The sequence below is a fragment of the Diprion similis genome, chromosome 12 (assembly GCF_021155765.1).
Source record: "Diprion similis isolate iyDipSimi1 chromosome 12, iyDipSimi1.1, whole genome shotgun sequence".
Lineage (NCBI taxonomy): Eukaryota > Metazoa > Arthropoda > Insecta > Hymenoptera > Diprionidae > Diprion > Diprion similis.
The window spans coordinates 6647401-6664044 of record NC_060116.1 but is presented as its reverse complement, the minus strand read 5'-3'; the positions used below and the strand labels follow the sequence as shown (position 1 = coordinate 6664044).

At 34.6% G+C, this 16644-nt stretch overlaps 4 protein-coding genes across 9 annotated transcripts; 2 read left to right on the top strand and 2 right to left on the bottom strand.

Annotated features, from left to right (window-relative positions):
- The first annotated feature begins 168 nt into the window (after positions 1-168).
- On the top strand, positions 169-2874 carry LOC124413040 (ras-like protein 1). Of its 2 annotated transcripts, none has more exons than XM_046893355.1 (5): positions 169-325; positions 805-1017; positions 1154-1297; positions 1681-1884; positions 1968-2874. In XM_046893355.1, the coding sequence occupies exons 2-5, from the start codon at positions 889-891 to the stop codon at positions 2070-2072; spliced, it is 582 nt and encodes a 193-aa protein (XP_046749311.1). In that variant the 5' UTR covers positions 169-325; positions 805-888; the 3' UTR covers positions 2073-2874. The 2 variants fall into 2 exon arrangements, with proteins under 2 accessions (XP_046749311.1, XP_046749312.1); XM_046893356.1 differs by lacking the exon at positions 169-325 and adding an exon at positions 444-731.
- On the bottom strand, positions 2379-9276 carry LOC124413033 (ras GTPase-activating protein 1). Its single transcript, XM_046893337.1, has 15 exons — positions 9075-9276; positions 8472-8653; positions 8019-8200; positions 7405-7802; positions 7096-7241; positions 6682-7015; positions 6265-6608; positions 5951-6142; positions 5721-5870; positions 5374-5422; positions 4978-5196; positions 4623-4855; positions 4380-4521; positions 4140-4283; positions 2379-4049 (listed from the first exon to the last, which is right to left on the bottom strand). Exons 1-15 carry the CDS (start codon positions 9120-9122, stop codon positions 3972-3974), a joined length of 2841 nt encoding a protein of 946 aa, XP_046749293.1. The 5' UTR covers positions 9123-9276; the 3' UTR covers positions 2379-3971.
- A 689-nt stretch (positions 9277-9965) lies between these two features.
- On the top strand, positions 9966-12134 carry LOC124413037 (histone RNA hairpin-binding protein). 3 transcript variants are annotated; one of them, XM_046893351.1, is made up of 3 exons: positions 9966-10310; positions 10608-11209; positions 11370-11462. In XM_046893351.1, the coding sequence occupies exons 1-2, from the start codon at positions 10235-10237 to the stop codon at positions 11204-11206; spliced, it is 675 nt and encodes a 224-aa protein (XP_046749307.1). In that variant the 5' UTR covers positions 9966-10234; the 3' UTR covers positions 11207-11209; positions 11370-11462. The 3 variants fall into 3 exon arrangements, with proteins under 3 accessions (XP_046749307.1, XP_046749305.1, XP_046749306.1); XM_046893349.1 differs by having other exon boundaries at positions 9974-10310; positions 10608-11202; positions 11370-12134; XM_046893350.1 differs by having other exon boundaries at positions 9978-10306; positions 10608-11202; positions 11370-12134.
- A 1253-nt stretch (positions 12135-13387) lies between these two features.
- Positions 13388-16569, bottom strand: LOC124413036. Of its 3 annotated transcripts, none has more exons than XM_046893347.1 (4): positions 16226-16569; positions 15272-15466; positions 14782-15061; positions 13388-14686 (listed from the first exon to the last, which is right to left on the bottom strand). In XM_046893347.1, exons 2-4 carry the CDS (start codon positions 15436-15438, stop codon positions 14189-14191), a joined length of 945 nt encoding a protein of 314 aa, XP_046749303.1. In that variant the 5' UTR covers positions 15439-15466; positions 16226-16569; the 3' UTR covers positions 13388-14188. The 3 variants fall into 3 exon arrangements, with proteins under 3 accessions (XP_046749303.1, XP_046749304.1, XP_046749302.1); XM_046893348.1 differs by having other exon boundaries at positions 14782-15056; XM_046893346.1 differs by lacking the exon at positions 16226-16569 and having other exon boundaries at positions 15272-15665.
- Positions 16570-16644: the final 75 nt, after the last annotated feature.

The window sequence follows — 16644 nt, the reverse complement described above, 5'->3', positions numbered from 1 at the left end:
GTATCTCTCTGATAATACATGAAAAGTGGCCGTTTATTCCTGTGTATCATTCGGAGAGTAGCCGATTCCTACCTTGTTGACGAACATGGAGATGGCAACGTATCTTGTTATCTATTTTACCGATAGTGGTTCGGACTGGGTGAGTTTTTCGTGATCACCACTCACTAATGGCGGTGGCGAAGTGGGCTGTGGCAGGCGACACTCATCAAAACAATTAATTTTATTAAATTAATCTATACTTTTGAGCTCGAGCGAGTGACTAAACAATTGTCGCAACAAAAGAATTCGAAAATAAACTCTGTAGTGAGATGCCCTGCTAGCTTTAGTAAGTATATAAAACATCTTTATCTTCAACTTCAAGTTCACTCTTCCCTGTTTAGTGTTACTTTTTTTTTCTTTCTTGACAAATCATATCCTATTTCTCACTTACAGATCGTTGACAGATTAGAAAATGTAAATCTGATGTAACCAATCGACAGATAATAACAAAATATCGTTTATCGTCATCGTAATCGTAACTCTAATCAACTACCGTATTATACAATACGATTGTGCGAATAACCTTTAATGAGTTTTTCATTAGCACAAGATATTCAATCAATATAAAATAAACTTAAATACCTCTTTCTTATTTCTCGAAACAATTGCAAGATAAATTTCAACATTTCTCCTTTGCTTTCGCAAACTTTCTATAGGATACTTCATAATATCCATCCTTGAGACATAAATAGGTAGATGGAAAATCTCAGTGAAGATCAATTGCTCTCCATCATCTTTGTTGAACATTCTTTTTTCACTATGCAGGTATCTTTTTTCAACCAGTGTACGACGTAGGATCCTTCAGGTCCGGTACTTTGGTTCAAGTTGAGATTTACAAAAAGGACCGCCATGACGGAATACAAGCTAGTCGTTGTAGGGGCTGGAGGTGTTGGCAAGTCTGCGCTCACCATACAACTAATTCAGAACCACTTTGTAGATGAATATGATCCAACAATAGAAGACTCTTACAGAAAACAGGTAAATAATACTTGGATTCAAAACATCCGTCGCATAAATTATAGAATTATTTTTTTATTATCATAGGTTTTTTTTAATGCATTAGAAATTGACAAACAATCTATATCTTTTACTCAATTATTTTCATATTTTTCAGGTTGTTATAGATGGAGAAACTTGTTTGTTGGATATTTTAGATACCGCTGGTCAAGAAGAGTATAGTGCAATGCGGGACCAATACATGCGAACTGGTGAAGGATTTCTGCTAGTCTTTGCTGTCAACTCTGCAAAAAGTTTTGAAGTAAGTACAACGCTGTACTTCGATACATTTATTGTTTAACACGCCAGAAAATTATCAACCTTTACGATGTTTACTTATAAAATAATGTAAGTAGTACAAATCACAGTAACCAAAAAAACCGCACAGTTGCCTTGTCTTGATTAATCTGATCATCTGATATTGCCTCGAGTCTGTAGCGAAGTTTTTAACACTTGCAATGATATCTACTCAGCTTATCAATCTGACAAGTCTTTATAAGTTGAGAGTATAAATCAAGAATTCTTATTATAATTAATTACGGGGTATAGGAAAATTTGTTTTATTTAAACAATTTCTTAATTCTTTTCTTTTTCTCACTGTAATTACACGGCACTAACTTTGCTTGCTTTCTTTGCACTATACAGGACATTGGAACATACAGAGAACAGATAAAACGTGTCAAAGATGCTGAAGAGGTGCCAATGGTGTTAGTTGGGAATAAATGTGACCTTCAGTCGTGGGCTGTAAATATGACGCAGGCGAGAGAAGTAGCTCGTCAGTATGGTGTACCATTCGTTGAAACCTCTGCAAAAACTAGAATGGGAGTAGACGACGCTTTCTATACTCTAGTAAGCGAAGTGATTCGTACCAAAAGATGAAAAAAGTGCGCAAGTGTTGAAAAATTCTACTAGTTATCAATTATATCTTTCAGGTTCGAGAAATCCGAAGTGATAAAGAACAGAGGGGCAAAGAGAAACGGAAGCGTATGAGAGCAAGAAGTTCTGGACGCCGAAGGCATCGTTGCTGTCTTTTGTAAATTGGTTAACTAATTTCTGTTACATTTATATACTATACAAGCGCGAGTATAATGTAAAAAGAAAAAAAAAACTTTGGGCTAATTAATTGTGCCGCACATTAGTGCAGCTCACTTTGAAACGCAAAGTAAAGCTGCCACCACAACATTTTTTAAAACAATTAATGCATGATTGTACAATATTACACAATACATTTTTACTCGTAGTATCAAATCTTATCTTACAAATAATGATAACATTTTAGTGGATTAACTATCTATATTTTGAAACTTTATTTGGGTTTTGACCATTCTTAAGCTAAGTATGAAAAATTACCCCTTAAGAACTTGTTAAATAATGTAATCGTACAATTTAAAATTATATTCATACGCATAAAATCACACAATTTTCACAGTAATATTTTACGCACTATAGCAATGTTGAAATAAATTATTAGTATAATTCATTTATATGTACATGGAGTGCTACTCATATATGGTAGAATTTTTCAACTAATTTTTATGTGAGTGAATATTAAATAGTGATCTATACATTTGAAAATCGTTGCAACTACCCATATTGTTGTGAATATTGTCACACTTGTTCTTTCTACTTCGATTTATGATTTCCAAGGCTTCGACCCATGCAAGTATTGGGTTTATCCAAGCATAGATTGTGTAATCATTTGTTACTTGCGAAAGCTTAATCATAATTGAAAAGAAGAAGAAGAAAAAATATCTTTGGTTGAAAATTATTTAACATAATAAGATACTGCCATTTCGGTCAAACGTGTAAGGGTGCTCAATTTCAATCGACGAAAGTGATTGAAAAATTTTTAAGATTCCGAAATTGAAATAAAAAACGTTGCAATACATTGAAATTATTTGCGGAAAAATATCTAGTAGAGCTGTATAGCAGTAGGATAATTCTGTTAAACTATATATGTGAAAGATAAGAGGATAATTGGCTTCCTCCTTCGTTTTCATAAAGTTCAATTTAATATCTAATAATTTCAAATGTAAAATTCTTTGCCATCAGAGTTTTGATAGAATTAGATTAAAATACTAATTGTGGATGGGTTGGAAGGGCAAATAACTGTATTCTACTTTTTCAGTTTGTAATCAAAAACTTAAGTAGAATATGCACAAATTGAGGTATAAGATTTCTCTTGGAGTCTGACAAAGAAAGAACTGTTTAGGATTTGTATTGTATCGAGAAAAATAAATTTTTTAATTGATATAATAGATTACTAGATTCATATTTAATTATAACCTACTGCCTTTAAATCTGTGTATTATAAAAATATACTATACAGGAACTATAATTGCAAATTAATAGAGTGAAACTTGGAAACTCCGAACTTACTTACATTACTCCACCCAACAGCGTAATTATCCTTAGCTGCGTTACTATGATTTTCCAAATAAAAGACATCGACACAGGCGTTGTATTGTAGGTATCATCTATTATATAGTTTGGAATAGAGGACCGGAAATACGAGATGTAACATGTTTATTTCTTTTTATAAAATGGATACTTGTTACAATTTGCATTCACGAAAACAGCAAAACTTTAAATGCATGAGATATTATATACCAAGGGCTAGAAGGAATTTATAAACTTTTCATTCATTTATTTCTCATGCTTTTATTTTAGAGCACCTAATTCAATATAAAATTGTTGTATGCCTACATGATTTTTTGTTTTAATTTTATCGCATGATTATCACTATATGTATAAACTATATTCTAAATATATGAAATATTAAATGTAGGCTTGTGTATATAATAATATATGGCACGTCAGTCTGTTACTTTTAATTACTTACGTCTAAATATTAAATACTATCGTAGATTACTTATCGTCGTTAGTTATTAATTATTATTATTTTTGTTTTGTGTTTGGCATCGAGGATTTTAACACTACCGTATCATTTCCATATACTTTTGTTTATGTTTACTCAGCATATCCGTTACAGTTACCAGCTGTTTTATAGTTGGCTGAAATGACAAAGATCAGAAGCGATAAGTATAATGCTACAAATTACAGATGGCCGATAGATATGAGATGGTTCCTCAAAGTATAATCACCTGTGATTTAGCAAGACCTTGCAACTCCTTTAAATGGGAAACACATATATGGTGCAATGTAGCAAGATCTCTGGCAGTATCCGACGCACATGTGCTTTTCCCTCTGAGATCAGCACCTTCGGAGTCTGGCTTTTCAATCACGTTCTAAACACAAAAACAAATGATGAGAAAAATCATTTATCGGAGCTCTTATTATTGACACTATGGTAAAAAATAGATCTCAAATACTGCCAGCCTCACCGATAGTTGATCGAGGAAAACAACCATCCGCTCTTTATTCTTGAGAATGAACGGGTTTACTACTTCCATGTAAGGTTCCTTCCCACCAAATTCCACAAGATTGGCCAGGTTTTGTAGACATTTCGCGACCATCACCAAGGAGCTAAATAAAAAATATTTAATCAGAGTTTAAAAGGAAGTGAAAAACGATATAAATACACATTGTCTCATAAAAATTGCTTAGATAAAGTTTTCTTTTAATACCGCGCTGCTGCAGGTGGTGGCGGCTCTGCTATCAAGTTGAATGATCTGGGATTCAAAATTGCTGGGCACAAGAGACGTAAGAATATGAAGCCACTGACAACTCTTGTTCGTACTAGTCGTTCGTGAGGCCATTTAGAAACCACAGCTTGTTGTAAACACCCACATATGTATCTTAATGTCTTTGGGCAGTCGGCGGGACTCATGAAAATACTCAGTGTAACTTCATCCAAAATCTGCACATATAATTATTTTTTTTTGATTCAGTTCGGAAATTAATGGCATACTATAATGATCACATCACTGATCTAATATAAAACAATTCACTTTATGTAATGAATTAATCATATGTACTCACTTGTAACAAAAACTCTGCATTGCTGCATGCGTCTTCAGGGGAATCCATTTTAGTGGGATTAAGTTCACAGCTCTGCTTGCTTTCAATCAATTTTACAATAGTATCTCGCAGGGCAGCTTTCAGAAATGAAGTGCAAACTGACTTCATGTACAAGTCCATAAGAGTTGTTGTAAGGCTTGCTGCTCTGAACAATGTTGGGGTTTCATCTTCTTTGTCTACCTGTGAAAAATAGCACCATACGCATCAGAACGTGGTTTGAATACGAAATGTGAGTGAAGCCGTATGCATTATACTCGTAGCATGCAAGAAATCTTATTTTTCATGAATTGTTTCATCGTGTCGTTGTTCAATTTTTTCCAAATACCCGCAGAAATGCTATTGAAACCTATTACTCACTTCTGCCTGGTTCAGGGACCGAAGAAGGTCCGCCTCTTTTCGTTCGTGTCTGTAAAAAATCAGTTTTTTTTTTGTAGGTGAGTACAATTTTGATGTCAGCAGTCCTGAAATCTTACCAACAACCCTATTTCTTTTTTCAAATAAATGCTGATAGTATTCGAATCGAATCAGCAAATAATTCGATAGCTCAAATAATTTGAATGGTTTGAATAAGGGGATCAGTACAGCCAAAAATTTAAGTTATTCAAAGTCTCGAATTATTCGCATACTCCTATTACCTGTGCAAACATCTTTATCCTGAGTGTAATTTCATGTTACAAATCAAATTGAAAGATCTTTTAATGCACCTGAATATTCTGAGTAGACTATTGGCCAAAGGTATTCGATCCAAGTGACACACATCAGCTAAAGCTCGCACAACATGTAATTCTGGATCCAGTAGCAACTGTTGTAGAGGACTGTATTCTTCTGGTGGCATTGCCAAGTCATGTCTGTATCTGTGAAATTAATTCATCTTGAGCCTATGGTCATGAGTTTAAGTGAATGTTTACCTACTCAATTGTTTACTCAAACTTACCTCAAGCGTAAACGTAGAGCACCCCATTCGCCGATTGGGGTAACTCCCGATAAGGTATACCATTCTTCCATTTCTTCCCCATTAGCAAGGCTAGTCAATTCTACGGTCAATTCTGCTACTTCCGTGTCCTTGCTCCTCTTTCCTTTGTTATACAACGTCAACGTAAAAGATACGACATCAGGTGGTACATCCCTGTAAAATATTGTTTCTTAATTTCCTCTTCTCACCAACTAATGTGATGTTGCAGATCTATCCAAGTATGTTTCTTATACAACGTTGGAAGTTAATCACATAAACACAATAAGTGCACTCACTCAAGGATAAACTCTTCGTCCCACAATGGACTTGCTCCAGTCTTTACTTTTGTTCGTGCAACTTTTACGTTGTTGAGAGCGACTATAATGAATGGATTCGGCACTAATTTGTAAGGTAGCCTGTGTGCGTCTAAAATATGTAAATGCAAGGAACGCAATTCTCGTAACCGAGCTACTTTCGTTGCTCGCGTCAATTGCGAAACGCACAATGGCTTTAATGCATTTACCCAATCAAGAGAGTTTTCGGAATTTTGTGCCGCCAAATATGTTATAGTGGATAAACAAGGCAAAGCTCTTTCCACTAATTGAAAGCAATGTGGTCGATCAAATACACTTTCGTGAACCTGGAAATTATTACGTCATCAGTCGATTATCATGTTCTTACAATTATCCTCAAGTTTAATGGGTAATATTTACCTGGTACAAATAAGCGCAACTTAAATCAATTAGGCCTTTCGGTTTTGTTCGTTTAGGGTTGTCATATAAATACAGATGTGTGTCTGTCGCATCTACTTGCAGTACAAAATACAGTGCCTTCCATTTTTTATTTTTTTCTGACTTCTTCTCCAAATAACCATGCATTTTGATTCCTTTATTTTTCTTCACTCCAGATTGCTCACGACATTCACGAAGAGTTGCATAAATTTTTTCCGCGTGTTGTACTTCTTTATTGACTCTGACACTGCCATCTGGTTCTGTGACCATAGCTTGCACCAAAGTGTGACCTTCAACAATTTGTTCTTTTCGGTACCTGAAAAATAAATAGTAAAGTTTATATGGAAAAAACGTATATGCTCACTTCAACTATTTTCCGAAAGTAAAAACATTCACCTATTTATTACAGCGTCGAGACATTCAAAGGTCCTGCCACCCATTAAATACCTCACCCCTTTCTTTTCAATCCTAAACCTTTGTATCTGATTATTTATATGGAAAAACAAAGAGTAATCTCCAGGACTGTTATCCGAGGGTCTGACCTGTGAAATGCAAATATTCTAGTTGATTGTTGTTGACTACAATGATGTTGGAAATTGTAGCAAAAAGAAAAGAAACCAACAGCTTTCCATGACTGAAAATCTGCAATAGATCATTGAACATCCCTCACAAACTTTTACTAAAAATTTGAACATAATAACTTACTAGAAAACTTCCCGGCCCTGCTTTCACCAGCATGTCAACAGCTTCGCTCTTAGTAACGTTTGGATGGAACCAGGAAAATACGGTATTTGGATCAATTGAATCGTCTAAATCTTCAACCAATTCTCGGAATATCAATCCTTGTTCACCGGTCCGATGAGCAGTAACCCACAGCCATCCATCACCCATATCGTTGTGTACAAAGAATATGTCACCCTTCTGGAAACTTAGTTCATCTGTGTCTGGCATTTTTGTATATGGCAGTATTGCAACTATTCTTTTTTTGTCATTAACGGGTTCAGGTGGAGGTGTTGGGTGTATTAAACGCTCCCGCTTCAACAGATCTGAGCAATGTGTATAGTATGCAACTAAATCAGACAAGCTGTTGAACTGACGACCACCTGAAATAGTTGTTAGGTGGGCAGATTATTAAAAGTAATTAGTTGAAAATCGATCCATATTCGAATTTACATGATTTAACATATGGCAAAATACTTTTAGTATTAGGTTTAAGTAAGTAACACAGTGAGTTCTCTTTCAGATGTCAGATGAGCATAAGCAAAAAGTAATTGGATACACAAGCTTAAAATAAAACGAAATTAAACTGTGCAACGCACCGATGTAGTAGTCTCCACATACAGCTGTAATTCGGAAATGGTTTATTCCAGTGCGCCCCAAATAGGACAATACATAACTTCCGGGTTTTCTTTCACTCTCCCGCACCAAATAGCTTCCCATTTTTGTGGCACCTCGTAGTCTCTCTTCTGCAGTAAACCTGTCCAATTGTCCGTGATACCACCTAATACCATGTGATCAAATTTACGAATTTACAAAAAATATATCGTACGGGTTATAATTTTTAGTCATTAGGCTATACTACATTAGACAAAGTAAGGAGGAATATATTAATTCATTGACTGTTTGCTGATAACTTGTGATAATTCCTCTCAAAGAAACTTTGATGTTAAAAGAAAAACATACTTTCTGTTGGCTATCAATAAGGATATAAATAACTGATTGATGGGAAAACGCCGAACAAGTAAGCTTGTGGTAATAATTTATAAGCTTACTGATTTTCTGGGGGAGCAGTCAACAGTGTTGTATTGGCACTATCAGGTTCTTCTGTATCCTGGAGATCGTCTGGAATGTTTTCCAAGAAAGGGTCAAAGTCATTTTCCACGTTTAATGACTCAATCGGACCACCATCTTCGCTTCCCGTACTAGGTGATCCCCCTTTGCTATTGTGATCAACCTAAATAAGCCAGTTTCAAGTTCATTTTAAAGGTATAACTATTGAAATTCCATGAATATTTAATGATTATGCTAGTAATATGACAAAGGAAATCAGCGAGTGACTTGCATACTGTCAGAATAAAATTGTGACATGTGTCATCAGTTCATTTATACTGTGTAGATTGTAAATAATTGCCGAACAAATGTCGGAGAGAACGGATAATTGTGCTGAAAGGAGTTGACAAGTCGTTCTCTGTAATAGATAAAGAAGGCAGATAAGTTCAAGCCGGAAAATCTTCATATAATCAAAATGTGACGTGTTTAAATACGAAAGTCGCAACATTCCAGCAAAGTAATAGCAGTAATGTCATCGGGTCGGCTTATTGTTTGTGACAATCAAATAATCTGACATGTGTCTACAGTAATAATCGGCTTTTTACCTTCGCACTGTTGGATACGCTTGGACCACCCCGTACAAATTCCGCCATTCCTAACTCACATATAAAGTTACTAAAAGGATAATTGAATACAATTGATCTCACTACCGAAAACTACATACAATTATACGAGAATTTGACACCGTAATTAAAGGAATATTGATATTTTTATATATATAAAATGTATTGACGTTTCCCGACTGCCATTTTGTTATCTCACGGCATTCATTAACTAAGAAGTTTATAGATGCGGACAAAATGTGAATATACAGGATGAATCGAAGGGCGACGACCACGGCCTTAAGTATCATTCACAATCGACTGTACAGTGCAAGTGAGTGCAAGTGCAGGAGTTTGAAAGTACCAATACCATGCGAGCGTTCACAATAAGTGGTTTACCGCTACACTAATCGATCGTAAACGCTCGCATGGTATTCTTATTTCCAAACTTCCGCAATGCACTACCTTTGCACGAAGTCAATTGTGAATAATACTTTACATACAGGTCTGGGAACTCGGTTATTTCCAAGTGGTGGGGATTGTTATAGCAGAGTTCAAGTGGCGGAAAGGAGCACTAGCTTTTGCCACACCATTAGAGTTAATCTCCACCCGTGTGGTGGACGCATACGTTCCTGTCAGGTTCTCGAAGAAAGTTGAAGTATACGAATACGACACCCATAGTAACGTCTACAATTTGACACGCGTTAGCTTTGAACATCTTTACCTGTCAACGCTTTTTAGCGGTCAGACTATGAACAACAAAACCCGCCCCCAGTGACTTTTCAAAAACAATTTCTTATGGCTAGATCCTCTGGGACTACCAAGACCTACTTATCCGCCGAGTACTGGTAAAGAAAATTTACCCTACGGTAAAGGTCTTTGAATTCTTCCGTCAACGACTGGCTTCCGAAATAACGTCTAACTTCGTACATTGTAAGCGTGATCCATGATCGGTGATGGCTAAATTTTCATGGCTAAAGTTTGCCGCCAAATACGCTCGGTAGCATTTATCTCTCTGCATTTACTATATACCTACTTACAATTAGTTGATTTCAATTTTGGAACACGTCGATATTTACGTTATTCGAACTGTAAATATAACTATCGCGAGTGCAGTTATCATGTTCTACAATAATCGCTAAAATACATCACCTTGTACTGTTATGAAAATAGTATTCATCACACCTGGCGCATCAAACCGTGGTAATAATATTCGAGAGTTCAACACAATCACTGAAGGTATACATTATTCATTTTAATATATTCATGCTATTAATGAAATAGTTTTGCCCTTTCATTAGCTGTATGAAATTAGTTATGAAGCGCAAGATATCGTTTTGCCCAGATCTTTGTAGATTTGCCAAAGAACAGTTAGGCAGCTTCACGGTACTTACTCTTCAATATTCCCAAACAGTTTTAGGTTATTGATTCTCAATTTTGTACTGCAATGACCCTCAAGCACTAGCTTATTAATTACAGTAAACATTTGTCACTCAAGATTCTCATAGTCATAATTTATATTGTTTTCGTTCGCAGTCGGATTTCACAACAGCACAATGGATATTAGAGCTGCAACTAAAGTTGAGGATGAAATATCCCAATCTTGGTTACATCTTATTGATGAAGAGGAAGACGCTCTTCTAAATGAAGCTGTTAGTCACACAATCAGACAGTTGAGTGCTGAAATTCGATCAAACAGTACAAAACCCTGTGTTGCTGAAGAGCCAACCAACAATACCTGCAACGATCATGAGACTACTAAGCCAAATGTCAACTGTTTGAGGATGAATGATGAGCCTAAAGGTAGTTTTGCTGATGTGTTACTTTGTAGAAATAAAATGACAGACATTGATGCCAAAGGTAATGCAGACCAAGCATTTAACGAAATAAAAGAAGATAACTCGCCGACCTTAGGCAAAAGGCCAAGAGAAGATAGCCTCAATTCTTTACCAGCAAAAATATCCCGAAATAGACATAACAGCAGTTCTAGCTCAAGTACAAATTCGTCAAATACCAGCAAAAGGAAAATTGAATATGAAACTGATCCCTCCACATTGGCACGAAGACAAAAGGACATTGATTATGGAAAAAATACAATCGGATATGACAGATATATCCAATCTATACCAAAGTAAGGAGTGTATTTGCACAAAATATAGTTTCCCAAGCTTTATGGGTGATTAGAATAACTCAATCGCATGATAAATACTTTCTAGACTAAGAATTTCAGCGTATTTAATGATTTAAAACGCTGTTAATTTTTTCTTCCTTTTTTTACATTGTATGTTAATATTTCAGAAAAAACCGTGCTAAAGAACATCCAAAAACCCCTCCAAAAAACATTAAATGTAGCCGAAGGGGATGGGATGGGATGGTAAAACTATGGCGGCAACAATTACATGTTTTTGATCCACCTGATACAAATGGTGCTAAAGTGGTTCAAGAAAAAGATGGGTCTACTTAGTGATTAGTTTATTTTTTTGCTAAAGCTCTCCACAGGGACATTTTTTTTCTCATTGCCATTATCGATTTGGAATGAGCCGTGAATGGTACATAATACACAAATTGCGATTATGTACAAAAACGTTTTGTATTATCTGTATGTTGTAGCTCTTTTCTTGTTTCATTTTTTCCATTACATAAATTGTGCGAAAACATTTTGTCATTCATAGATCCGACTATCTATATTTTTTCTCGTGAGAATTCATTTGTGCTATGAGCTAGGTCTTTTATTAAGTATGAAAGTTTACTATGCTCCGCTGCAATATTATAAATATAATAAAAGTAAATTTGTTAGTTTGTATAGACATTGCTTAGTTGCATTTTATTCCATAAAAAACAGTCAACTTTATTTAAGCGAATACGAACAATCTATAAACGACCAGTGAAATTCGTCAGCACAATACCAAATTCACCTAGTATTTTTGAGGGCAGTATTCCATTTAATTCAAGTCATATTAATTATTGTTATTGAAAAACCCACAATGAACCTGGACTATGCAAGTAAATCGTTAATTTTGTGAGCATATTTCCATGATTTTTTGATATTTCATATAAAGTCAACAATTCTAGCTCGAAAGTTTATTTTTGTTCGAAAAAAAACAGTCTGTCCCATTCAGGAAACAATGAGTGCAGGCATGATCTATTTATGAATGAAATGAAATTATGAATTCATTCCGTTCTGTAGAATGTTTGCATCAAGCTGTCAAAAAACATTTCACAGTGATTTCTGACCTCGATGCTGAGAAATGAGTTCTCGAAAAAAATGAATGCTGACCATATCGTGCATACAAACTGTTCAGAATTTTTTTTTTTTTTTTTTTAATAAACCGAATGATAACCGAATAAACATAAATAATAGATGTTTTCAAAAGTATTTATTTATATCTTATACTGTCTAAAAACAGCATTCCTTGCTATACATATGAAAGTCTACTTATCTTAATTCAACCTGAGCATGTGGACAAAACTTTATTTACATAAATATCTGTTGCATTGGAAATCGACAATAAAATTATTTCCAAAAACAATTATTCAAAGCCAAATAGTATACGAATCATTATAAATTATAAGTGGTTTGCCAACTGTGGAATGCTAATCGAACCAAAACTCTTAGCAGAAGTAAGCAGTTGTATAGGGATAACTTGATTAGCACTCACCTCGTTATATTTCAGAGATACTACAGCATCTCCTAGTCGATCACAGATATCTTATACAATTGTCACATAAACTATAGAATTATGGTAAATATCTCACTACAGTGTTTCAGTGTAATTATAAATTATTATAATAATTTGGATGGTCATGTTCGAATGGCTGCAAATAGATTTCAATTATGAGTATTCTCTTTGAATACTTGTGAATATTTTTTTTTTTATTACAAAAACCGTATCATTCTGAATTTCAGTCAACTTTGTACTTAACTAATACATGGAGTCATCCTCGTATTACATTCAGAAAACAATTCTTGAAATAAAGTCGGCATCAGAAGTTTACTTGTATTTAAAATAATACGATACATTTCTGTTTTATCCTTGACTCCAATCTGAAATTGATATCCTAAATATGTTGGCCCCAGGTAATTTTTCTGAAAGATATCTCAATCTAATCATAACATTATCGTGACTTACATGGCATTGAAAATTATATTCTACATTTTCTATCAAAATAATACCGAAAAGGGATGGTTAAGGATGGTTCCTGAAATATGACTGAGAAATTTTGCATTATTTGAATGGATATTTGAAAAATTCTTTGCTTCTACATTTTCTATCAAAATAATACCGAAAAGGGATGGTTAAGGATGGTTCCTGAAATATGACTGAGAAATTTTGCATTATTTGAATGGATATTTGAAAAATTCTTTGCTTAAATTTAGATAGAGATAGTCTCAAATGCGAGGTGTTTTAAAGATGCAATTTCTATTTTACTAGCAAGTTGTGTACTCCAATTCCATATTGCAGTTGAACAGTGTAATATTTTTTAATAAATGTTATGAAGCAATTTAGAAAAAAATTTAGACGCAAAAATCTAAACCTGCAAACACTTTCTTACATGTTTGACAATTCGATTAGCAATGTTGCAAGGTAGATGAAAAGCAGTTGTGTTTCATGTTTTATTTAGATAGAAAAATGATTAAATTTCTAATGTATATCTTAGCTTGTGTTAACGGAGCATAAATCTGAAGCAGGGCAATCTTAGACTAGAAACATGAAAAGGGTGGGAGCTACGGGTTTTTTCTAATCCTACTACAATTAGTTCTATCAAAATCATATATAAAATGAACCCTCGGCTTCATATGTAACTCTGATCCGTTCACTCCTGTTTATAAGTACATCATGTAAGATCTAAAGGATCTAAAAAAAAACGTGTGAATAGCAATATGCTTTGCATCAAGTATATGTACAGAATTTGTATAGTATATGTTACAGTACATACTTAATTACATAACGATGTGAAATAACCATACACACAGCTAGAGGAATTAGATAAATGATATACCTATGATGAATTAGTTAAAAATTACTCATTTGTCTATTGATAAACTTTTTACCCTTTTTTCTCCGGTAAATAGAGCCAGTTGGATTTGCTGTACTTTTTTAATGTACTGCAATTATTCAATTTTGTCTATTACTGAGTAATCTGATGATATCATCCAATTTTTCATTTGTTTTATAATTTATTGTGTCTATCCTTTGAGCAAGTCTTTCCTCCATCTCTCTCAGCCTATCGTCAATGTATGTTTTGAAGTTGGAATCAAGAATATCTGCAGAATCACCAATACATTCCACATTTTGTTTCCTAGGTGCAGACGTCCGAGAATCTTGCCTATGATGAAAATGTATGTGCTTCGATGAGTCTAAATTGATGCCCATAAAGTTTTGATAAAAGGAGTCAAGCTCAGGATTTATATTCTCTATTGGAGCCTCTGATTTTTCCAGAATCTTTTTCGCCCAATCTGCAGACTTTGGTGACGATCCAGCTTTAGTTTGCAATAATTCACCTATAACGTTGTAATCAAATTCTTGAGACTTTGTACTTGGCTCAGGTTCTGTAAGAGAAATTCGTATTCCATACAACCACATGGCTGTACTAGGATTCTTCAGTCTGGCAAACTATAAAAAGAGACATAATTTATACCAGTGCACACATTGTTCACCATTATCTTTAAAATTTGTTTGAATAATTAAGGAATGATTTTATAAGTTACCTTGATGCTAACTTCCGGCGTGGGTGGATTCAGACATACGTCTGCAAAATATACAGCACTATGTTCAAATTCATCAATGAATTCCGCATGTGCGGTACTGACATACTCTCCAAATTGCTTGTATAATTCGATTAGAAACGCCTCCGAGACTATGGCAATCCTCGCTATTTTTTGACCATTATTCAACTTAATATCAATGTTGCACGGCTCCCTTTTGTCATGCACATTTCCTTCCAGTCTTATACATGTTTCCAGTGAAACTACATCCTCTAGTTCTGCTCTGCGTAAATAAAAATAGAAATAGATTGAATCGTTGGCGATAAGTAAGCTATATATTTTCCAAGTCCCTTTCTTAAATCATAATCATGCTTTTACAGCACTCTTATACTTATGACATTTATAAGTTGTTTTCAACTTTTCAAATGTGTATTGTGTAATACGTATGTATTAATGCATTCAGTTTCCCAATGTATTACAAAATTTATTTTACCTTCCAGGCGATTGTTTGAAGCTGGCAGTAGAAATTGTATTGTGGAGTAATTTTTCATTGACAATTTTCCAAGTCGAGGTAATATTCAGGTCTCCAGCTTCCAGGTGGCAACACTTTTTCGAAATACTACTCGGCGGTGGTTTCTTTTCAGCACCGCTAACTTCCATTGCATTTACTATGTAACTTGTAAACAAACTGTTGACATAACCGATGTCAGTCATTAAACCATTACAATGGGAGACAGGTTAAACAAATAGTTAATTCTTTTATATATGTATATTAAAATCGGATCTAACACACTGTTCTGTTCAATTATATTTCTTTGGAGGGAAATTGTAGTAATCACGTTAAAATATGAATTCCGCGTAAATTTCTTGCGTCACGCTAAAATAGATTAGTGATCAATGATGTCTAATGCTCAATGCAAAAACTATGCGCGAAATTGACGCGTATCTTAAGACGTCGGTATTTATATCTTATTCGACCACTAGACGTATCGGTGACGTAAGATGACTAAAGGATATTTGACGTGACTTGACAAATCTTCTTTCGAGCTTTCTCTGCATACGCCGTATACGTATGTAATTGATTGACTTCTACTCTTCAACGATACAATGACGTTGATTTAGACGCCGGTAAATGACCCCGTTTTCAATTCTCTAGTGCAGGTATGAATCAATTTATTGACGAGCGGTTTAGTTCGAATTAAACAAGTACTCTGAGGATCGAAAAGAACAATCACGATGATGGTGAAAAACTGTGTGTACTTAATAGCTTGCAAAATACGATAGCTGCAAATTGGAACTCTGATTGTAAATCGTATGCTATATGTACAATACAAATGTATTGCAAAATTATTTTGCAATTCATAGATAATATCCGCACGGACAACTTGACGTTAAATGATAATTTCTCAAATCTTGTACCGTTGAGCGATAAAGAGACTTAACCTACAAGCTTGTCACCCCATGCCATGAAGGATCGTACGATGGTTCTTCTTCTTTTTCTTCTTCTTTCGCCTCTTTTTACTGCGAGCAAAATGGTTACAAAGTCTTATTCCTTCGTGACTGTAGTCCGTTAGCGCAAATACACCAATGTATGTATGTACTATGTGTTTACTTGCTTTTTTAACATTTTAGAGTTTATTGGACAGTTTAATTTTATTTTGTTTCAATCACTTCTATTAGTTTTAGTTTTATTTGTGGTTCATAACACATTCATAAACTTTCAACTGATTCATTTCCGAAAGTACCACGTGGGATTCAATAAAGATGGGTCCGGCTTGTCGAGACATGCATTCTTCGGTTAAGATCACTGATTAAGACTATTTTCATGGTATCAATCCAGCGCACAGCCAGTGCACGGTACCTCTT